This window comes from Raphanus sativus, chromosome 6 (assembly GCF_000801105.2).
Source record: "Raphanus sativus cultivar WK10039 chromosome 6, ASM80110v3, whole genome shotgun sequence".
NCBI classification, from domain to species: Eukaryota; Viridiplantae; Streptophyta; class Magnoliopsida; order Brassicales; family Brassicaceae; genus Raphanus; species Raphanus sativus.
This window is the reverse complement of record NC_079516.1, coordinates 14,003,680-14,025,215: the sequence shown is the minus strand read 5'-3', so window position 1 is coordinate 14,025,215 and position 21,536 is coordinate 14,003,680. Positions and strand designations below refer to the sequence as shown.

The window sequence follows — 21,536 nt, the reverse complement described above, 5'->3', positions numbered from 1 at the left end:
TAAGAAACCACCGCTTCCCGGACACTAGAACCGACGGCGACGAAGCTATAGAAGCCTCCGTCTCTCGGAGACAAAAAACACCAAAAAAACAAACGATGAGCTTCACCGGTCAAAACCACCACCCGCGCCTTTACTCCAGTTTCAGAGGCGCCAAGACGCCGATTCCAGAGCTTCGGCAAAACGGAAAGGAGGAGAGACACGATGGAAGCGAAGACCAAGACTTGTGCGATCACCGAAAGGGCTCCGGCGACGGCACGCACGCTCACGCGCCGGCCGGTCGCCGGACCCAAGTTTCAGATCTACTTTTTCTTTCTTTCTCTCTCTGTGCGCTTCAACTGCTTTTAAGACATCTCTCTCTCCAGCAATAATCGTCGACAGAACATTGTGTTTTTATATTCAAGTAGTTTTAACCCAAGTTAAAAATTTCAACAAGCATACTAGCAGCCTATAGTAGTCATATATTTTAAAAAATATTAAAAAAAATTCAAAACCCTAATAAATTAGCACAGCACAACGTGCGCAAAAAAACGAGTGGTGCTAGTGAATAATCTCATCTGCTATTGCATTTGCATCACTTGAAGCCACACACGTACCCATCTCTCCCCATCTCTCCCCATCTCTCCCCATTTCCGATCACATTCATCATAAATTCATAAGTAATCATACCGTAAACCTTTTTTTGTTTCATAATCATACCGTAAACCTAACCTTGCCTTACTATAAATACCACCCATTGTACCACACAAATAAACATCACAACTAAAACAATAACATACCAAAAACAATAATGAAGATCCTCTCACTTTCACTTATCTTGCTCTTGGCCGCTACGGTCTCCCAAGGCCGACCTTCGCTACCTTTGCCTAGGCTCATTGAACTCCTCACATCAGCCAACGAAGCCGAACTCTCTGAGGAACAACGACTCTCCATCAGCTACCCCAACTGCAGAAGCTGGCACCTTGGTGTTGAGACCTCAAACATCATAAACTTCCAGACAGTGCCCGCAAATTGCAAAGACTATGTTGAAGACTACCTCACTTCCGAACAGTACCGTGCTGACTCCAAAACGGTGTGCAAAGAAGCTTATTTCTACGCCAAAGGACTTGCTTTGAAGAATGACACCGTCAATGTTTGGATCTTTGACCTTGACGAGACCCTCCTCTCTAATGTTCCCTTTTACGCTCAATATGGATACGGGTATGCATATTACTATTAATATTAGTTCTACACACACCACTACATAGACTGGTTGCATTCACACAGTGCCTATCTGATGGCAACATATAAATACACATTTTAATTTAATTGTATGGATTTTAACTTCTCATGCATGACTTCAGTCTCCATGCAGACATAACCGATCATAGGCATAATCAAGTCAAACACTGACCTTGGTTCCCCAATTTTTTTGAGTTAATATGTATAAATATATACCTTCAAACAATTAAAAAGTGTTTTTAAAAAATATTTTACTAAATTGTTTTAGAAATATCAGGGCCGAACCCTGTTTCCAATATTATGGTATCATGTAAAAGCAAACTACTCTTTTTTGGTTTTTAGGACAGAGAAGCAAGACCCAAATGCGTTCAATAAGTGGCTGGAGGCCGGAGAAGCTCCCGTGCTCCCAGAGACTTTGCATCTTTACCAAAACATCCAAGAACTCGGGATTGAGCCTGTCTTACTCACTGAGCGTTACCAAGAGTTGGCGGAAGTCACTCTAAAGAATCTCGAAGCTGCTGGCTTCACTTATTGGAGACAAATCTTATTTAAGTAAGTATAGTTGAATTAACTAGCTTAACCATATATATGCAGTAATTCAATATATCATTTACGATTTAAATGGTGGATTTATGTAAATGTGGAAACACAGGCCAACGGGTTCAAACACGAAGATATCAAACTTCAAGTCAAAGGAGAGGAAGAAGCTGGTGAGGAGTGGTCACACTATCATTGGGAATATTGGAGACCAATGGGCTGATTTGGCTAAAGACAGCCCTGGGAGAAGGACATTCAAGCTCCCTAATCCACTCTACTACAAGAACTAATCAAGCATCTTTTTCATGTATTTGTTGTTCATGCATCCACCTAAATATGAGTCAATGTATTCTATCGCAACTAAATAAATAACTCATAAATAAATGAGTACTTCGTACGTACTTTTTTATAGTTTGGCGCAGATTTGATATAACATCTATGTTTGTTAGAATTTTCATAGACCTCGTCGTATTTTCACGCCAGAACTATCGTATAGTAATAAATATACACAATTTTTCAACTTCATCCTAAGTGTACACCATTTATGTTTAACAACCTATTTCCACATACAATAAAAATTCGAAACATGTTTTTCCTTGAACTTTGAAGGATGCACTAGTACCAACAATTGCGGTTTAAAATTGGTTAGTGTTCTCTAAACCCTAAACTTAACCAATGACTAATTTATTTAAAGCCAATTACGATCCGATTAGAGAATATAAACCAGATTAAATCAACCTAATACAATTGGATTTAATAAATAGATCCAAGACCCGACTTAAGAAAATTTGAAACCTTAAAAACTTAAATCCTATTGGGTTGGATTATACCAATATCAATCAATACGAACTGGTTTACTATCCGTTCATGACATAAATCATTAAAATCAAACCAAATTTTGTATGGAAATAGGATGTTTAACTTAAATGGTGTGCAACTAGGACGCAGTTGAAAGATTGTGTGCATTTGTTACTATATGATATTTCTGGTGTCGAAATATGTCGTCTTCCATATTTTAGTTAATTAAGCTTTAAAAGTTAAAATTGATTAGCATAATAAAATGGATTTTATTTTCATTTACTTATCAAACTAAAAATTAATCCAATAACTCCATTCAAGAGTTGTATTTATGTTAACATTCATTAATTATCCTATTATATTATGTTGCTAAAGAAACCTAAAGAATATAATTAAGTTGTTATATTCGTACACATTTGTTTCTACTAATTTGAAACAACTTGACAGTTAATATATAGTTCTTCAAGGAATCATTGATGTAAAATTACCACTTTAAAGAAAAACATAAACCATGATTCGAAATTCAGAAACATACAAAAATGAAAAGCCAACGGTAGTAAATAAAACACATACCAAATCAGCACGGTGACAACGTGCTCGAAAAACGAGTGGTGTAAGTGAAAATCTCATCTATTCTTAACTACAATGGGACCAACAAACAGTTGCAGAACTCGAAGCCAAACACGTACACTTATCTCCTCATCGCTGCTCATGGTCCTACTCATTAGGAACATTAAAGACCAATGGGCTGATCAGGATGGCACTAGGGGAACAATTTTCGAGCTGATTTTGTTAAGACTTTACTACCTTATCTGTGTTTTTAATGTCTCCTCGATTTTCCCTATGCATCAACCACCTTATCTGTGTTTTTGTTATCTTTGTAATTGTAGCTAGGGTTGGGCATTTTATCCGTTAAATTTGATTCGATTCGTTATCCGTTGCTATTTGATCCGAAAATTTCGAATATCCGTAAGCTTTCGAAGCAAAGCAAATATTAAAACTCAATATCCGTTAAAATCGAAGCAAATCACAAATACTAAAATTTTGGGAATCGAATATCCGATCCGATCCGTCAATATATAAATACATGTATATTTTGATTATATTTAAAGTTTTAGATATATAAAATTATATAATTATTATTCTTAACATATAATTTGACAGATTCTATTCACATTATTACTTATATAAAAGTATTACATAAAAAGAAGAGAAAATATTTATGACAATTATAATATTTTTCTTAAGTTTTGTATCATTATAATTGTTAACTAAGTTTAAAAATTTACAAAATATGTAGATTCACTATATTTTTTAAGCAAAAAAATATTTTACAAAACAAATTTGTATTGAATTTTTAAGATTATTTGTAATAATCAAAAAAATGAGATATCCGTAAGTATCCGCAAATATCCGCAAATATCTATTTATTTTCCGGATATCCGTTTTTCCGAATATCCGTATTTTTCCGAAGCAAAGCAAATCGGAAAATTAGATATCCGTAACATTCGAAGCAAATCACAAATACCTTCAAAAACCCGGATATCCGATCCGCGTCCAGGCCTAATTGTAGCCAATGCTATATTCCATCGGATCCCAACCCAACGAAAAGGACGTCGTATTAATGTTTTTTTTTCTCTTTGTATAGAAAACTAATCAAGTAGTTTTGGTTAAAAAATATTATTAATCAAGTATAAAAAATGATAAACCATGAAAATTAACTAAATATATATATCATATAAAATCTAAAATTAATTAACTGTCTGAAAACAGGATTGGATCTAAGAATTTGAGACTATAAAATATAAACATTCCGTATTTTTTTAAAAAAATCATTATACATGTTTATGCTCACATAAAAAAATCTCCAAAAATTTTGAGGGTAAAACCCAATATTTCATAAGTTACAAAAAAAATCATTGGATTTCAGGAAAAAACCAATATTTCATTGGATTTGGTCCAAATATGGTCCTAAAACTATTATAAAAATTAAAATTAATAATTATTAAATTTTACAAAAAAATTATAAAATATTACTGATTAAATTTTTTAATCAGTAATTTTTTTTACTTATTTTAAAATGTAAAAACATCTTTGAAACATCAAAAACTCTCTGAAATATTATACATCTTGAACAAGTACTAAAAAAATATAATATATCATTTATTATTCCTAAGAAATATTTGCCTCATTTCTAAACTAATTTACTTATTCCATTTCTCTCTCTTTTTTTGAAACAACTATTAAAAAAAATTTAACCTATCATGAACCCATTATGAAAAAAAGATAAGTCCACTATAAACCCAATAATACTCTTCAATAACGAAGGGGGTTGGTGGCGGGAATGACTTGCTTCTGATGTGGGACCTCTGAAGCTGTAAAGCCCATGGTGGTTGGTGCCTGTTGTGTTAGGTGAAGCTCTGTTTCTTCATCCCCTTCTTCTCCTCTCTCTCTCTCTCTCTCTCTAGGGTACCTTCATTTTGTGCTTGAAGCAAAACTGTGATAACAATGTCGTCGTCTTCCTCCCACGAACAACCGCAAGTCATAACCTGCAAAGGTAAAAAAAAAAAAAAAAAACCGTTTCTTTTCTTTGTTTAGTCCTAAGGAAGGATTCTAATCGAAACTCTACAGCTGCGGTGGCATGGCGAGCTGGTGAGCCACTGGTTATAGAGGAAATAAAAGTGAGTCCACCTCAACCTCTTGAGATCAGAATCAAAGTTGTCTGTACATCTCTCTGTCGCAGCGACCTATCCGCTTGGGAGTCTCAGGTTTCTTCTCTCTTTCATTACAATAAACCTCCTTATGAATTTGGCTTTATAAGAGTCTCTAATGCCCTCCTCTACCTTTCTTGTTACAGTCTCTTTTGCCCCGTATCTTTGGCCATGAAGCTGCAGGGTAAAGCTACCTATGTTTTATTTAAAAAAACAATGGCAATATAAACAATTTAGAAAATGTTTAGAAAATGTATGATTTTACAAATTTGAAGTCAAATGTCTATTTAAATTATTTCTTAAATTTTGGAAGTTGTAGGCTAATATTTTATTTTGTTATACTGTCTATGCTTATCTTTGTGTACATGAATGTTTTCTGCAGTATAGTGGAGAGTATAGGGGAAGGAGTAACAGAGTTTGAGAAAGGAGATCACGTGATCGCTGTCTTCACTGGAGAATGCGGGTCATGTCGGCATTGCATCTCTGGTAAAAGTAACATGTGTCAGGTTCTTGGAATGGAGAGGAGAGGTTTGATGCATAGTGATCAGAAGACTCGTTTTTCTATCAAAGGCAAACCTGTTTACCATTACTGCGCGGTTTCGAGTTTCAGTGAGTACACTGTGGTTCACTCTGGCTGTGCTGTCAAAGTCCATCCTCTTGCACCTCTCCACAAGATATGTCTCCTCAGCTGTGGAGCAGCCGCAGGTAGCTAAAAACAGTGTTCTAAAAATCTGTATATGCGGCAAAAATTGGTCATAAAAATACAATTTTTTATTTCAAAATGTTTAGGCAGCTAGACGCTAATTTCTTATAAACAAAATTCTAATTACCGTCTAGCGATTTCTTGAACAATGGTTAAAAAATAATGAAATTCAGATACTGAGAATCTAGGGTGTTATGTTCAGGTCTTGGTGCAGCATGGAACGTTGCTGATGTACAAAGAGGTTCAAGTGTTGTGATATTTGGTCTAGGAACTGTCGGTCTTTCGGTATGTAATTGATACATAAACATTGATGCTTCTTCGTGTACATTGTGTTGGGGATTAAATCTCTTATGAGTAGGTTGCTCAAGGAGCCAAACTCAGAGGTGCAGCTCAAATAATTGGTGTTGATATCAACTCCTCTAAGGCTGAAAAAGGTCTGTCATCATAGCTTTAATATATATATATATATATATATGTATGTATATATAACAACTTAGCGGTTTCTTGACTGATTCTGAGTGTTGCTTATATATGTGTTGCAGCAAAGACATTTGGCGTCACGGACTTCATCAACTCAAGTGACATCTCTGAGCCCATACACCAGGTAAGCTGATGATTTATATAATAAGAGTTTATTACTATGTTGGCTGCATTATAAGAATGTTTATATAATCATTTAGGTAATCAAAAGAATGACAGGAGGAGGTGCAGATTTCTCATTTGAATGTGTTGGTGATACAGGAGTAGCTACAACTGCTTTACAATCATGTTCAGATGTGAGCTTTCTTGTTCAGTACTTGACTCTCTCACCTTGTTTTGTGTATACTAAAATGTGTGCCTTAATCACTCAGGGATGGGGCATGACCGTTACTCTAGGTGTACCGAAAGTGAAGCCTGAAGTTTCAGCTCACTATGGACTCTTTCTATCAGGGAAGTCGTTGAAAGGGACTCTCTTTGGTGGGTGGAAGCCTAAGTCTGATCTTCCTTCACTCATTGAAAAGTACATGAACAAGGTAAGCTCAGTTACATATAAGCCAAACCAGTTTTGACTTTTGAGTTGTTGTTGACTTTGTGTTTTGACTCTTTTGTTGTGGTGCAGGAAATTATGATTGATGAGTTGGTCACTCATGATCTAGCGTTTGATGATATTAACGAAGCTTTTGAGCTTATGAGAGAGGGGAAGTGTCTGCGTTGCGTTCTTCATATGTCAAAGTAATGTCTTTGAGATAATATGTACAGTTTCAAGAAAGAATCTGTTTTTTATTACAGAGGGTGTGTCGAGTTCTCTTGTTATGTGAAAGTTCTCTTGTTATGTGAAATAACAAGTGATTGTGTTATAAAGTGACCTACATTTGAGGAGAATATTACTCTCACCGACACTTTCCTCTTTATCAATTACACTTTAAGTAACTTGTGTTTCAAAGCACACTTTCTCTTAATGAAATGACTTACATATCCTTCTCTTTGTGTGTAAGTGGATTTCATCAATTCTCTAACCAGATCAAAAATCGATGTCCTTCTATTTTATTTACCTCTAACCAAATCAGACTAATTTAACTATTCATTTTAAATCAAAAATATCTTTCAAACCAATTAAATATTTTTTGGCTCTTATTTTAAAAATCAATCGACTTGCTCTTGATACAGATTCCAATAGACAAACCCTAATTTCACTTTTGAGAGAACCCCGATGTTTAGAGATTGAGAAATCGGAGACCTTTCTTCAACCCCTAATCTCTGCCATTCTCACCGACCTCTGTTTCTTTTTTCTCCGAGTTGCCGTTTGTCGTCTCTATCCCGTTCTGCCGTCGCCATCTCACCGACTTATGTTTCCTTTTTCTCCGATTTGCCCTTGTCGACTATGTTCCGTTCTGCCGTCGTTGACACTTCTAAATCTTCATTCATTTCTCTTCCAATTTCTGACTCTTGTTTTCTTCAAATTTTTTTTCCTAACCAATAAGACTGGTATTAAAATTAGAGAAGCAATTCAGATGACAATGGTGGTGGTGTAGACAACGGATACCGTGGCGCTGGCAACAGTGGAGGCCATGGTGGAGGTGGCGGTGGATACCGTAATGGATGCGGTGCCGCGGTGGTGATTGTGGAAGACGTGAGGGTCGATACAACGGTGGTCGCTACTTGTTATGAATACGGTGATGGTTGCTGTGGCGGTGGCGGTAGAGGCCGTGGTGGAGGAAGCGGTGGATACATACAGAAGCTTGACGGCCGTATCATTAGCGAGGTTCAGTTCCATGGAAACAATGGTGGTGGTGGTGGAGGTGGAGGCCATGGTGGAGGAAACGATGGATACCGCAGTGGAGGCGGTGGTGGTTATGGAAGCGATGGTGGAAGACGTGAATGTAGATACAATGGTGGTGGTTGGTGGAGGTGGTTGCCCCATCCACAAAATCTTGAACATAAGACTTCGTCCACAAGATCTTCATCCACAACATGGAGATGGAAGCCGTGAGGAAGAGAAAGTGGTCGTAGATGTCGTGATGGTGGATGTTGTGGTGGTGGATGGAGATACAGAGGTAGAAGACGTAAGGAGGAGGAAGTGGTGGTGGATACCGTGTTGGTGGATGTTGTGGTGGTGGATGGTGGATAGAAGACGTGAGGAGGAGATGGTGGTGGTGGTGGGTTTTACAGACAATCTCAACATTCAAGGTTTATTTTTTTTATTTCAAAAGCACCTACACTCTTCTCATCTCACCAACTACGACTTCCGTCACTCTCTCATCGATATTCCATTGATCTCCATCGTTAGATACGCCGTTATACTCTATGAGTAAAAGATTCAAACTTTTCAAAACCCCATGCCTCTGTATCAAATACTTTGTTTCGTAAGAATTTTTTGGAGCACAGATATTGAAAAGACTTGGGTTTTGTTAAATCTTCGTCGAACATGCTTTGTGACGGATCCAAATTATCGAAAGATCTTATCTGACAATAACAATTATTTGCTCTGTTTTGTCTCTGATCTACCGGAGGTAATTACTTTAGAGTGGTGGAAGTGGCTCTGTTTCTCTTCTCTTCTCCACCAATTTCTTTGTCCACATATACGACGTCCACAAATAGGTTATCCATATAATTGTTGTTATAGCGTTTATGTCCAACTACAACTCAGCTTGTCTCTGTACCCAATAAAACAACCAAAATTATTTACTTACTTTAACATTAATTGCACCTAGTTACAAACCGAGAAAAAACGTAACCACTATTTACTAAAGCAACAAGAGGGAGAACAATGAGAGAACAATACATTTACGCTACTCAGGGGCATAAATGGTCAAAAAAAGGACAGCTGTTGGGATAAAGTGTCTCAAATTAATAATGTGTCTCTCCATGAGAAACAAAACCATAAAGTGTCTGTTTCCGTAAGTCTCTCACATTTGAGACTACAAAGCAAATCACTTTTAAAGTTCAAAACTTTTTTTTTCGGTTCAATTTTACCCGGTAGATTTAAATATTTTGGTTATCGGTTGGTTCGATTCAACAATCAATTGATTTTCCATTTTAAAAACAAATATAACCAAATCCTACCAACACACTAACCAAACCTTAGTCATCTAACTAAACTAACCAAATCAAATTTTGTAACTGAACTAACTGAAAAATTCGAAATTTTTAATCACATTAACTTGAAACCACTGTGAATCTTCATATACCAAAACTAAAGGACTCAAAACCAAAATTTCGTTGGGTTCAATTATACAAATGTTTTGTTAACCGAACTAAACCAAAAAACAAAATAACCCGAACCGAACTAACAGTTCTAACCGAAACCATATGAACTCGATTTGAATGCCAACACAAAGCCAAGCACTCTCTTCCCCTTCATCGCACCATGGAGGAACGAGAGAGCAGGAAAGAACCAATAGCTCTCTTCATAGCTTTCGGTACCAAAGGCGATGTCTACCCTCTCGCTGTAATCTCTCCCCTATCAAGAATCTCACTTCTCTTATTGGAATCGGTTCTTAAAGGTGTTTCCTTTTCTTGCTTGCTTGCAGGCCATTGCCGCAGCTTTGGCTCGTGACCAGCCTAACTACTCTGTCTTCTTGATTTCACATTTAGCTCATGAGGTTTTGTGTTTTTTTTTTCTGTTCACTTCTCTTAAAGTTGTAGACTTGAAGAAGTTAGTGTAATAAAGGTTTGATTTTTATGAGCAGAACCTAGGCTCACACTTGCTAAAAGCAAACGTTTCGTATGTTCCTCTCACTTCTCCTCCTGCTCAGTCTAGTCAATCTCTTGGCACACATAACGGTACAAGATCAATACTCTTTATGTTTAATTTAGTTTACCAATGCTGGTTCTCTTCATACTATAGCTTTAAAGGATTTATCTTTCTGTTGTGGGTTTCATTCAGACTCAACAAGGAAGCTTTTTAGGGAGGAGAAGGAAAGGATCAAAAGGGAACACAGACAAGAGTGTCGTTCTGCATTTAGAAGTATCTTTGGAGAGGGTTCGTGTATGGAGGGTGATCTCGTTGTCATAAACTTCTTTGCATTGGTACATCTACTTAACAACATATACTAAAGTTCTATGTGATAAGAAAGGCTAACAGTGGTTCTTTCTTATTGTTACATTTTAAGGAAGGATGGAGCCTTGCAGAGGTTTATCAAATCCGTTGTGTGGTGGCTGCTCCTTATGTTGTTCCGTATAGGTAACATCTTAGTTTGGAAGTATGAGCTTAAATTCCTTGAAATGGAGGATGATCACTTGCAGTTCTTGTTTTTGTTATCAGTCCACCTTCAGGCTTTGAAAGACAGTTTAGGAAGGAGCTTCCGGAGTTGTACAAGTACTTGAAAGAAGCCCCCATCGGCAAGGTATGATACAAACTTGTCACTGCTGTGTTATTTTCTCATGAGATTTTCTAATTTATTTGGTTTTGCAGATTAGCTGGAGTGATGTAACTCATTGGATGTGGCCTCTTTTTACTGAAGAATGGGGATCTTGGCGATCTGAGGAACTCAACCTAAGCTGTTACCCTTTTGCAGTAAGTGTTATTATGTTTCATATGCAGAAATGCAGAAATTATAAATTTCAAGAAAATTAATTGAGTTTATTGAATTACTATTGGTTAAAAATTATTCGGTAGTATGTTTTATTTGTAAGGAATGATTGTGTACACTTTTCACCTGAGGTTTCTCGTTTGGTGTAGGATCCAGTAACAGACCTTCCAATCTGGCATATCCGGCCATCATCTCCACTGGTCTTGTAAGCTGTGGATTCTCTTGTTGATCTCTGATTAAATTTAGTAATTTAGTTGCAATTTTGTACTGATATATAACTTAGTCTAGATTACATTGCATAAGTTTGTTGGTGACCTGTTACTTGTTATTAAACCTTGCAACAGGTATGGTTTCAGCAAAGAAATTGTGGAATGCCCTGGTACGTGTAATCTCACAACAATTAGGCCATCATGACCTGGCAAAGCTTTGTTCTGTTCATTCGTTTTGTCTTATGAGCAGATTACTGGCCGTTGAGTGTTAGAGTGTGTGGCTTTTGGTTTTTACCCAACGAGTGGCAGTTTTCATGCAACAAATGTGGAGAGAGTCCTTCTTCTGCAGGGCTTCTGGGTACAACAGACGATTCTCATGCATGCGCAGACCACACTGAGTTGTATGCTTTTGTATCGGACTCTTTAGAGCCAGCTCTTCCTATATTTATAGGGTTGAGTTCTATTGGAAGGTCTCTAACTTTAAGTTGATCCCTTCTCATTTCTATGTTTTCAGTAACCTTTTCTTGAAGACTCAAATCTAGCCTTCTTGTGCAGCATGGGTTTTATGAAGAATCCTCTGGCCTTTCTTCGGATTCTCGAGTCTGTTATCCAGATTACAGGATACAGATTTATCCTTCTCACAGCGGGTTATGAACCTTTAGAAGCAGCAATCTGCACCATTGCTCAGGAACCTGCTTCAAGTGTGGGAGTCTCTATCTTCAACGGCAAGCTTTTCTGCTTCTCTGGGTGAGTTACAAATATTCACAACTCCCCTGTTATTGTTTTACATGATTTTTTTTTTAAAATCTGAAATATAAATTATCAGATGTAAATATATCTGGAGCAAGCTCTATAACAGACACTTCTCTTTGTCTATTTGAGTTAGTATGGTGCCATACAATTGGTTATTTCGAAGATGTGCTGCTGCAATCCATCATGGTGGCAGGTGAAATTCTCAGCTGGATGCTCTTTATTAACGAACTAGGTTATTTATATATATATAAATGAAAACTGATTTTGTCTTGTTTTTTTTTCCTTAATGTTTCCCTATTGGAAAAATAGTGGTTCTACAGCTGCAGCTTTACATGCTGGAATCCCACAGGTTTGTTTTAGACTAGTATTGGTAATTTTCATTTGAATGAATGTCTCAAGTCTAAATGCCAAAAAGTGACAAATCTTTTTTTTTTCTACAGATTATATGCCCATTTATGATGGATCAGTTCTATTGGGCAGAAAAGATGACTTGGCTTGGGGTTGCTCCACAACCATTGGCAAGGAACCAGTTGCTCCCTGAGGAATCAAATGATGATGAGAGCATCATGGAAGCTGCACAAGTGGTAGCAAAAGCCGTCTACGATGCACTGTCTTCAAAAACTAGAGCCAGTGCCATGGCAATCGCTGAAATATTGTCTCTTGAGGTAACTGGTTATAATCATTTTCTCCATGGCCTACAATCAAAGTATAAGGGTAATGATAGCTTAAGGGTAATGATTTCAGGATGGAGTCTCAGAAGCTGTGAGAGTGCTTAGAGAAGAGGTGTGTGAAGTTTCAGCGCAGCAACAAACGTAGTCACAGACAACGTACAGCTTATATCAAAGAGATGGTGATCTCTTTGAACAATGCAAGAAGTTCTTTAGCAACAAAATGTTATATATGAGACACATTATACAAATGCAACTAATTTTTTTTTGTAGCGACCATACTTTGATAATAGGATAACTATATTTTCAAATAACATCACCAAAATATAACTCAATTCAATCATAAACTTCAAGGTAATAATATATTTATATACAAAAATAATTAAGGGAATTTTTCGATAATATTTTAAAATTGTTTTAGTGTTTTTGATAGTGTATGAAGATAATAAACTTTTGTATACTAATGATATAACATAATCAGATAATATCAACACATTCTACTGAATTCCCGACAAGAATAGCATAAAATCTGACAAAAGAAAAGAGCAGCATAAAATATTTATGTCTCAGAAATTCACGTAAATTTTCAAATCCCCAACAACATTTAAAACCTCTTTTACCCAAAAAAAAACATTTCAAACCTCCAGAATAATTTTGTCTGCACCACTCAAGTTTTGGTAAATATATATTGTGGGATTCAACGTGTATCAGAGAATAAAAAGAACATGTTCTTGAGGAGGAAAATAACTCACCAGAAAAAGAAAAAACAAGAACAAGAGATAGACCGAACTTAGACATATACGCACCTCAAGGAGCCCAGTCACCGTGACGCCTATAAAAATAAGAGCATTCAAGAACCAAGCAAGAACAAGAACACAAAGCCAAACAAAATAAATAAAGAAAAATGGGGAAAGGAGGAAACTCTGCGACGGTGACGGCTTCGGAGGTGGATGAGCTACGGCGGAAGAACGGGGAGATGGAAAAAGTGGTGGAGGAAATGAAGAAAGAGATGTTGCAGCTGTGGCGGCGGACGCAGGTGGCGGAGGAGGCCGAGGAGCGTCTCTGCTCTCAGCTCGCCGAGCTTGAAGCCGAATCTTTAGACGAGGCGCGTGATTACCATTCTCGCATCATTTTCCTCGTGAACGAACTCTCTCGTGTCTCTTCTTCCTCTTCCTCCTCCTTTTCCTCCGACTTGGCCTCACCGTAGACATGTGTATACGGTACAAATTGCCATTCCTATGTAATGTTCATATCAATGTCAATGCCAATCTGTATAGTCTTTTTTCTTCTTCCAAACAAATATTCAGAACATTTCTTTTATTTTTTCATGAAAATCTCTTTGTCGTTTTGTAAATATAAAATCCAAAAAAACTCTGATCATATTTTGTGTACATTTTACAAAAGAAAATTATCATCGAACTCTCTTATTATTATCACATGTAGATCACATATTATCAAGTTCGAAAATTTTTTTTATATCGAAGACCATACAGGATAGTGTACATAATGTGAAGTTTACCAGAAATAAGAGGAAAGCTACACCCTAAAGAGAAGGATATACTTGGTGTGCAAATAAAAATACCTATATTTAAAAATATAGCCTCACATATGTCTCACACTCCATGAGCCAAAACACTACGGTTTCTTTTGCACACGAACTAATATACTTTGGATTAAAACTCATCTATCTTACTAAAACAGAAACATTCTGTTGTACCTAACATTTATTTTGTAAGTTTTTAAATTAAATACACATTTATACTTTATAGTTAAACATACATTAAATCACTAATATTTCTTTCTTTATATTACTGTCCATGTTTCCAAACAATATACTTATTTTTTTATACTACTATTAATGTTTCCAAACAATACAATAATTAATCTTACTTATTTTATATCTATCATTTTCTCTTTAAAATTTTGTAAAAACGTCATAATTTCATAAATTACAAAATAATGAACTTTAAAATTTGAATTATAAGATTAGTAGATTACAAATTATGAAACTTTTACAATTTAAATCAAATTAGATTACATATCGGTCATCTATCAGTTCAATCTGTTAGTTTCGGGTTTTAGTGATTTTTAATATGAAGATTTTTAAAATCTAACCTAAATTGAATTGTTAGATCTCCGGATTAACCGGTATAATCACAATCGGCTTGAATTTAAAAACACTGATTTAAATGCAAAAATATTTTAAATACACTCTTTAAAAATTACCAAAATATTTGTTAAGTTATTAGTCAAATTTTTCATCGTAAAATATTCCGCGCTTCCAAAACGCGGGTTAAGATCTAGTTAAATATTAATTTGTAATATCTTGGGTTCTAATATACTTTTGCAGACGAACTAAAATAATATTTTGATATACTTTCCAAATTTTAAAGAATATTTCAAATAATTAGTTCAGAATTTTGGATTAACTTTGAATTTTGGATTCTTTTGAGTATTTTTCGAGTTATGATTTTAATATTCTTCTCTTTACATGGAGTAGAAATAGTTTTACATGTATAATCCAATTCAAACAATTAAAGGTAATCTAAGGACTTCAGAATCTCTAGGAAGACAGGAAACATAATACGTTTGCTTCTTTCCACACGGTTACATGTATCTGTTATCTTTTGAAAGGAAGAATAATGACGTCTCATGCTCTGCATGACTACCTCAAAGCAACTAGACTGAGGCCAATAAGCAAAAAGACAGGGTACGGTCGAAGAATGTCAGACGAGGAATGAGACTTGGCAACCTTCCCAGTTTCAGCGCTTTGACTCTCATCCTCGAATGGTGGATTTATAAACTGGTCGTCTGGATCTTGGTTTACAATGGGAGGAGGCATCATGAACTGATTCTCAGGTGGGGGAGTCATTGATTCCCCGTTTGGATTCTGAGTCACAGGAGCAACAGGTTGACCATAAGGATTTGGAGTTGGAGGAGCCATAGGTTGATCGTAAGAATTCTGAGTTGGTGGAGCCACAGGTTCACCATAAGGATTCTGAGTTGGAGGAACCATAGGTTGACCATATGGATTCTGAGTTGGTGGAGCCATAGGTTGATCATATGGATTCTGAGTCGGTGGAGCCAGTGGTTGACCATACGGATTCTGAGTCGGTGGAGCCATTGGTTGACCATACGGATTCTGAGTCGGTGGAGCCATAGGTGGTCCGTATGGATTCTGTGACGGGCTTGGAGGATCAGAGTCTTGGCTGCTTGGTCTTTTAACCCTGAAACAAGCAGTTATTCAAGTCGTATAATCAGAAACTGAGCATTGTAAGAACACTGAAAAGAGAAGGGAACAAGATTGTATATACCTGCCAGGGCAAAAGAGAATGACATATTCAGAAGCCTGACAAGTGAAAGTACTGGTCCCATCATCAAACGCATAGCTATAAGCCCTAGGACAAGCTCTCTTGAAGACAGTAGAGTAAGAAGACGGCCGGCACGTGGTTGGATTAGCAAACTGACCGCTGCAACAGTACTGGTCCAATCCAAAGGCCTCGCAAGCGCTCTTACAAGCAACAACCCCTCCTCTTCTCTCTTCCTCTTCCTCTCCAATCACCTGAAGCTCCTTCGGACAGCTAACGTTGATATCAGCAACACACCCCGTGGCATTACAAGCTCCAACCAGTCCGCCGCCTGTGGGGAAAGCAACTATGGGGAGGTTATACCCGTCAACGAGACTAACATCGTAGAAATCTTTGTCTCCAGAACTGCGACCGAGCGTGATCTCGAAAAGTGATGTCGGAGGAGCAGCACCACTGCCGGCACACTCCAGCTTCCCACCGCAGTCGCCGGTAGTGCATTTTCCTGTACCGTTGGTGTCAAAGTTGCAGCCGGTTCTAGCCCATATTCGACCTGACCAGCCTTGAACCGTGGGAATGCTAACGGACTGTCCCACGTCAAGTTTGAATCCTGTTGTGGGTAGTGGCGGGGTGCCAGAGCCTGCAAGAGTACCGGGCCAGATAGTAAAGGGACAGTTGTTTGTGATGACGAATGTGGAGGAATAAGAAACAGAGAACAGTAGGGAGACATAGACAAGAATAGCCATGGGAACCATTGGTGATCTTCCCATTATTGAATTAAGGTTTAAGATTCCTTAAATATGGATTTGGCTTGTAGGTTCTTGAACCAGGGTTTATAGTATATACCAAATCAAATCAAATGTTGAAGCGGTGAGGTTGCTTTAAGAAAGCTTCAAGCCGCAAGGCAATGAACTAAGGTTTAGCATTACTCTGAGGACACTGGCCTCTCCGACAAGGCAATTCTTTGCCTTACTTGCCCAACATCTTTTTCATCAGTATTACATTATATTATTCTAGAGAAATACTAAAAGAAGTAATGAAATCTCTACGAAAAGATGCAAGAGAATCTACACCAACCAAAAATAAATAAAAAAGCTTAACTCATATTCTAGTTGCTTGACAAATGAGTTGATATAGTTATGAATATTCAAAAAGTAACCAATATCTAATCTTACTGAACAAAAACTAACAATTAGTATAAAATTATAAAAGAAAATCAATCAAACAAATTTATATCCTCAATTTTTTGTTCTTTTAATGTGAAACTCAAAATTCATGATTTCAAAGATCTACAAGATTAAAAGCACAAATTATTTTGATTTCTAAACAAGATGAGAAGTTAAATGCATAGTGATTGTTAATCATCATAAGCTAATAGGGAGAAATAATCACATACCGTATCTTGTCGTAGCGGTGGAGTCAACATTTGATACTTTGCCAACTTCTTTGGAACAGAATCTTCCACGATTCCAGAAAATCTAGGCTCTTGCATCAAACCATCGAATGCCTACGTCTCTACCTTTCTGTAAAGCTTTAAAAATGAATAAAATATTGCATAAATTCGACGTCAAAAAGAAAAGAAAGAACAAACTGAAGCAACATGTCATCTTCACTTCTACTGTTCCATCTTTTATGACTAACACATGGATTTCTCAATTTTTACTTAATTTAGATCATCATTATGACTAACACATGGATTTCTCATTTTACTTTAGATCATCATTCTGAGTTTGTGATTACAAATTTACATACCAGGACTGTGATTTAGCCATTTAGGTCGGAGTACCATAAGAGCCCAGATTCCATGAACTTCATCAGAAACTCTACATTCTAAAGAGATTTGTACCTGTAACATAAGAGCACAGATTTCAAGACCATAAATATCAGAAATTATGGACGTTAAGAGCAAAGTAGTTACTCGTACAGCAGCTGAACTCACAAGTAAACGAAAGAAAAAAAGCGTGGTAGCTCCATAGATGTCATCATATCACATAATTACCATGAATAGCTTGTAGTTTTGAACGTAGTTGGCCAAGCACATCCTCTCTGTGTAACTGTGCCTGCTCACTGCCTTCTTTTCTCTCATAGTTAAGGAGCATCAGCTTATGTTGCCACTGAATGAAACCAAGCGAGCTGCTGCCTGCTGAGCACAAACACATGAGGACCTGCAAAGCAAAGTTTAATACTTTAAAAAGTTAAGACTTATTCCTACAAAAGAAAAAATTAAAGACATAAAACAAATCAATGAACATAAAAGAAGCACAATTAAACTCTCCTGAATTGCAAACCTGCACAAACATAAACACACATTCAGGATCCCAAACACTAATCAATCAAGGAAATGGAAGTTGGTTAGTAAAAAAAAGAAAACTGTTAGAATCAAGTATCAATCAGAAATGATAAAGAAACCAAAAATATCCTTTATCCAGAAGAACCTATGCTGCATAGGTTAGTAACATGGAAAAATCCTGTCCCACAACACTTACAGACCATCACCAATGGTGTGTTAGGCCCTTCATATTGGCAGGACGCTAAGATACATAGCTTCAATAAAAGCCTGCCTAAATAAACATCGTGTCCAAACAAATGAAAGAGATACTAACATCATCACCAAGAAGAAGTAGAAGCAAGTAAAAATTATAAAAGTCTCTCTCCTACATAAGTACTACTACATAAAGTTCACAGAATATTAAAGATAAAAGCTCTGTTTCAGGCAGGGGAGGTGCAGAGCAACAACACCACATACGTCTCTTATCCATAAGTTGTCCAAAAGAAATAGATTTAAAATAAAAAAGGAAGTTATTCTACGTCTTATTAAAGGAGCCTCTCAGGTCTCTCAAGAAGAGAAGTTGCATGGATCATCTAACTCAAGTCCATCCCGTCTCCAGCAGGACTGCAGATAGGACTCCTCACAGCAGCAGCGAAAGACCTCTCGAAAGGAGAAGCTTTGAACTGAGGAGGAGCATCGCTGCGGCGACGACGCTTAAACGAACAGCTCTCTGTACTCTCAACACAGTCAAGCTTCCTCCTAACCCCTCTCACCGCCTGCTCCTCAGCAGGCGAGAGAGGGAAAACCCGCCCGCTCGCTCTGCAGAGAGCGGTGTGGTTATCGTAGAGGATCCTCTGGTTACAGTTGATGTCGCAGACGTGAGTGAGTCCGGTTAGTCTGCAGCGGTACATGTTCCCGAAAACGTTTTCGTTCTCGCATTTCCAGTCGCATTTGTGAGAGTCGTCGTCGCAGTCGCGATGGCCTAGAATGGCAGACAAGTAAATAACATTGGCAGAGCTAGATTTTCCAACTACCTCCATCTTCGAAAGCTCCTCCACACAACCTTTATACTCTGCAGAATCCCAGTAAAGGCCGAAGAAACCATCAATACCGTGCAATTCAACGTTTAAATATCGATAGGTCTGTTTAGAGTAATTAATTTTAAGAAAAAATAATTGATTCATTTATAACTGATTGCCGCCAAGAAACTGCCTAAACGGATGTTTAATTAGACTGCCTAAACAGATTGTTCAAGAAACAAAATCGTTTTGTTTAAATTCCGATTTGCCGCCTATGCAGGCACTAATAAGCCTGACTACACCGAACATTTTACAATCCGATCTGTGAGACACGTGTCCACATTTAGCTAATCAATTTCCTCTGCTCCACAACCTCTTTCAAGATCACACGAAATTTGACATTGTTTTAATCGAATCAACATCCAAATTCGAAACGATTCGGAGCAGAGTGGAAGCTGTAACGTATAGCTAGCTAGCTAGCTACCAGATCTGAAGGTAGGAAGGAGAAATTTATCCAGGAAATTCAAATTTTAGGAAGCAGTTACACAGAGAAGGTATCTGAGATAGAGAGAGAGAGACGTTACCTGGAGAGAGATAGAGAGAAACCGTAATTTTGACTCTCGATAGCAAAGCGTGGAAGAAGAAGATCAAAGTGAGGGAAGAAGAGGAAGCAGAGATGAGAATATTTATTTATAGATTAGAGACTTGACTATAACGCTGTTTTCTAACGGATATTATTGTTAACTCCGTTAGTTAACGGGTCCCTCTACCTCGTTTTTCTCACGTTTTATTATTGTTTAATTGATTTAACATTAAATAACTCCTCTCGTTAATTCGTTTTTTATGGTTTGTCTTATCTCGAAAGAGAAAGAGATCAAGTCACGTGTCCCCGTGTCCGCGTGATTATTTTTGTACTTGGATATTACTGGAGTTATTATGATAGTAACATATTATATTATTGTATATAATTTTTTTTTTTAAACAGTATGTTATAGATTTTGCCAAAAATTATTTATTAGATCATAGAAAGAAAAGAAAAAAAAAAGAAAGGAAAACGAAAGAAAAGGATGAACGGTAAGAAGAGCGTGAAAATAGTGTGAGAGAGGGCGATGACTTTGCCTTACCTAACTTCACCCGTCTTCTTTGCTCCTTCACATCTTTGTTCACTTCACCAATCAACTTCTTGGGCCACTTATGGCAACGGTTTATCTTTTTCCAAATGTCCATATGCTATTATATATCACAAACGCTTGGTCTGATCTTCATTATGAGGCAAAATTCAACAAACTTTGTGGAGAAACTGTGTTACTACTCATGGGAATTAACATCTCTTTTTCTATAGATAACTTTTTATTATAATTCACGAGTATTTTGTACGTCTTTAAAAAAGAAATCCCAAATTAAAGAAGTTCTTGGGATTTGTCTTTGGGGGCTTCATGAATTGATGATTTGGTAGGATTTTGTTTTTTTGTCCAAATATAACATTAGGTCATTCTCTGTATTTTCTTGTGTGGCAATTTAGTGTTTCATGTAGAGCAAAATCCTAAAGAGATGTGCACTTGTGTCTATCTTAGCTTTATTCTAAATTGTAAAATATTGTGAATCTTGTTTTGCGGTTTTAAAAAATAGGTGTAAATGAACCATATTGGTCGGATGGTTGAACCCGTTCGTAAAGATCCTAAGGATCGGAGGTTCGAATATCTCTCAATTCAGTAACCGGGTTTTATTGCCGTCGGTGGTTAGACCTCCGGAAATTAGTCGGTTTGGTCACAGCTCGCCGGATATTCCGGTTAAAAAAGGTGTAAATGATCAGTGTACCATAAACAGTACACTCATGTTTGCAGTTTATGAATATATGACCACGTGTTAGTCTGATCGAGATAAACCCATGTGCAAGAGAGGCACGGATGCTTAGTTCGAGATAGATCCAAATAATAGTTGAACAACTGAGTGATTAAATTCTTTGAAACAAAAATGTCAACGAAAGGCTTTTAGTAGTGGTAAAGGTAACATGTGATCGCTCGCTCAAATTAAATGCTAAACTTAATAGTCCCTTTGTTCCAAACCCTAAGGAGTTTTGGCTAGAATCACTAATATTAAAAAAAAATATTTGTTAAAAATATATTATTTAATATTATTTTAGTTTTTGAATAAGTGTTATTTTGATATTTTTTCACACACATTGAGAAAATTAAGAAAGTGACAGAAATATATATAGCTTGTAATTGATTATACTTTTCTGGCTAATAATATTTGAATAGATAAAATTATTTATAAAATCAATACAGTTTGAAATTAATTTTTAATCAAAAATAAATATAATTTGTATTGGAA

At 36.7% G+C, this 21,536-nt stretch overlaps 7 protein-coding genes across 8 annotated transcripts; 5 read left to right on the top strand and 2 right to left on the bottom strand.

Moving 5' to 3' along the window:
• The first annotated feature begins 740 nt into the window (after window positions 1-740).
• Window positions 741-2,164, top strand: LOC130496367 (vegetative storage protein 1-like). The gene is made up of 3 exons (XM_056988388.1): window positions 741-1,197; window positions 1,561-1,770; window positions 1,871-2,164. Exons 1-3 carry the CDS (start codon window positions 788-790, stop codon window positions 2,043-2,045), a joined length of 795 nt encoding a protein of 264 aa, XP_056844368.1. The 5' UTR covers window positions 741-787; the 3' UTR covers window positions 2,046-2,164.
• Window positions 2,165-4,886: 2,722 nt separating this feature from the next.
• On the top strand, window positions 4,887-7,377 carry LOC108811472 (alcohol dehydrogenase-like 6). The gene is made up of 10 exons (XM_018583521.2): window positions 4,887-5,110; window positions 5,185-5,321; window positions 5,411-5,448; window positions 5,647-5,969; window positions 6,170-6,252; window positions 6,326-6,401; window positions 6,510-6,571; window positions 6,648-6,743; window positions 6,819-6,980; window positions 7,067-7,377. Exons 1-10 carry the CDS (start codon window positions 5,062-5,064, stop codon window positions 7,181-7,183), a joined length of 1,143 nt encoding a protein of 380 aa, XP_018439023.2. The 5' UTR covers window positions 4,887-5,061; the 3' UTR covers window positions 7,184-7,377.
• A 33-nt stretch (window positions 7,378-7,410) lies between these two features.
• Window positions 7,411-8,437, top strand: LOC130495567 (glycine-rich RNA-binding protein GRP1A-like). Its single transcript, XM_056986980.1, has 2 exons — window positions 7,411-7,437; window positions 7,946-8,437. Exons 1-2 carry the CDS (start codon window positions 7,411-7,413, stop codon window positions 8,435-8,437), a joined length of 519 nt encoding a protein of 172 aa, XP_056842960.1.
• Window positions 8,438-9,762: 1,325 nt separating this feature from the next.
• LOC108811469 (sterol 3-beta-glucosyltransferase) lies at window positions 9,763-12,925 on the top strand. Its single transcript, XM_018583517.2, has 15 exons — window positions 9,763-9,895; window positions 9,978-10,049; window positions 10,137-10,230; window positions 10,334-10,476; window positions 10,560-10,630; window positions 10,712-10,793; window positions 10,862-10,963; window positions 11,129-11,184; window positions 11,324-11,358; window positions 11,439-11,658; window positions 11,744-11,935; window positions 12,075-12,134; window positions 12,251-12,290; window positions 12,382-12,606; window positions 12,686-12,925. Exons 1-15 carry the CDS (start codon window positions 9,815-9,817, stop codon window positions 12,755-12,757), a joined length of 1,545 nt encoding a protein of 514 aa, XP_018439019.1. The 5' UTR covers window positions 9,763-9,814; the 3' UTR covers window positions 12,758-12,925.
• Window positions 12,926-13,513: 588 nt separating this feature from the next.
• On the top strand, window positions 13,514-13,816 carry LOC108807860 (protein RESPONSE TO LOW SULFUR 2-like). The gene has a single exon (XM_018580098.1). The coding sequence runs from the start codon at window positions 13,514-13,516 to the stop codon at window positions 13,814-13,816; it is 303 nt and encodes a 100-aa protein (XP_018435600.1).
• Window positions 13,817-15,062: 1,246 nt separating this feature from the next.
• LOC108811471 (pathogenesis-related protein 5-like) lies at window positions 15,063-16,963 on the bottom strand. Its single transcript, XM_018583520.2, has 2 exons — window positions 15,924-16,963; window positions 15,063-15,836 (listed from the first exon to the last, which is right to left on the bottom strand). The coding sequence occupies exons 1-2, from the start codon at window positions 16,682-16,684 to the stop codon at window positions 15,275-15,277; spliced, it is 1,323 nt and encodes a 440-aa protein (XP_018439022.1). The 5' UTR covers window positions 16,685-16,963; the 3' UTR covers window positions 15,063-15,274.
• LOC108811474 (uncharacterized) lies at window positions 16,414-19,912 on the bottom strand. 2 transcript variants are annotated; one of them, XR_001943310.2, is made up of 6 exons: window positions 19,787-19,912; window positions 18,723-19,255; window positions 17,914-18,079; window positions 17,667-17,760; window positions 17,311-17,445; window positions 16,414-16,554 (listed from the first exon to the last, which is right to left on the bottom strand). XR_001943310.2 is itself a non-coding variant. In XM_018583523.2 (2 exons), exon 2 carries the CDS (start codon window positions 19,221-19,223, stop codon window positions 18,777-18,779), a length of 447 nt encoding a protein of 148 aa, XP_018439025.1. In that variant the 5' UTR covers window positions 19,224-19,255; window positions 19,787-19,912; the 3' UTR covers window positions 18,552-18,776. The 2 variants fall into 2 exon arrangements, 1 of the variants encoding a protein (XP_018439025.1); XM_018583523.2 differs by lacking the exons at window positions 16,414-16,554; window positions 17,311-17,445; window positions 17,667-17,760; window positions 17,914-18,079 and having other exon boundaries at window positions 18,552-19,255.
• Window positions 19,913-21,536: the final 1,624 nt, after the last annotated feature.

Bases quoted from the DNA above. Each gene is read 5' to 3' on its own strand.
- LOC130496367 (XM_056988388.1), top strand. From the start codon at position 788: ATGAAGATCCTCTCACTTTCACTTATCTTGCTCTTGGCCGCTACGGTC. The intron at 1,198-1,560 runs GTATGCATATTA...TTTGGTTTTTAG, and splicing joins TACGCTCAATATGGATACGG to GACAGAGAAGCAAGACCCAA. The intron at 1,771-1,870 runs GTAAGTATAGTT...GTGGAAACACAG, and splicing joins TGGAGACAAATCTTATTTAA to GCCAACGGGTTCAAACACGA.
- LOC108811472 (XM_018583521.2), top strand. From the start codon at position 5,062: ATGTCGTCGTCTTCCTCCCACGAACAACCGCAAGTCATAACCTGCAAA. The intron at 5,970-6,169 runs GTAGCTAAAAAC...TGTTATGTTCAG, and splicing joins CAGCTGTGGAGCAGCCGCAG to GTCTTGGTGCAGCATGGAAC. The intron at 6,981-7,066 runs GTAAGCTCAGTT...GTTGTGGTGCAG, and splicing joins TTGAAAAGTACATGAACAAG to GAAATTATGATTGATGAGTT.
- LOC130495567 (XM_056986980.1), top strand. From the start codon at position 7,411: ATGACTTACATATCCTTCTCTTTGTGT. The intron at 7,438-7,945 runs GTAAGTGGATTT...TATTAAAATTAG, and splicing joins ACATATCCTTCTCTTTGTGT to AGAAGCAATTCAGATGACAA.
- LOC108811469 (XM_018583517.2), top strand. From the start codon at position 9,815: ATGGAGGAACGAGAGAGCAGGAAAGAACCAATAGCTCTCTTCATAGCT. The intron at 11,359-11,438 runs GTACGTGTAATC...TCTTATGAGCAG, and splicing joins AGAAATTGTGGAATGCCCTG to ATTACTGGCCGTTGAGTGTT. The intron at 12,607-12,685 runs GTAACTGGTTAT...TAATGATTTCAG, and splicing joins CTGAAATATTGTCTCTTGAG to GATGGAGTCTCAGAAGCTGT.
- LOC108807860 (XM_018580098.1), top strand. From the start codon at position 13,514: ATGGGGAAAGGAGGAAACTCTGCGACGGTGACGGCTTCGGAGGTGGAT.
- LOC108811471 (XM_018583520.2), bottom strand. From the start codon at position 16,684: ATGGGAAGATCACCAATGGTTCCCATGGCTATTCTTGTCTATGTCTCC. The intron at 15,837-15,923 runs GTATATACAATC...TGCTTGTTTCAG, and splicing joins ATTCTCTTTTGCCCTGGCAG to GGTTAAAAGACCAAGCAGCC.
- LOC108811474 (XM_018583523.2), bottom strand. From the start codon at position 19,223: ATGGAGGTAGTTGGAAAATCTAGCTCTGCCAATGTTATTTACTTGTCT.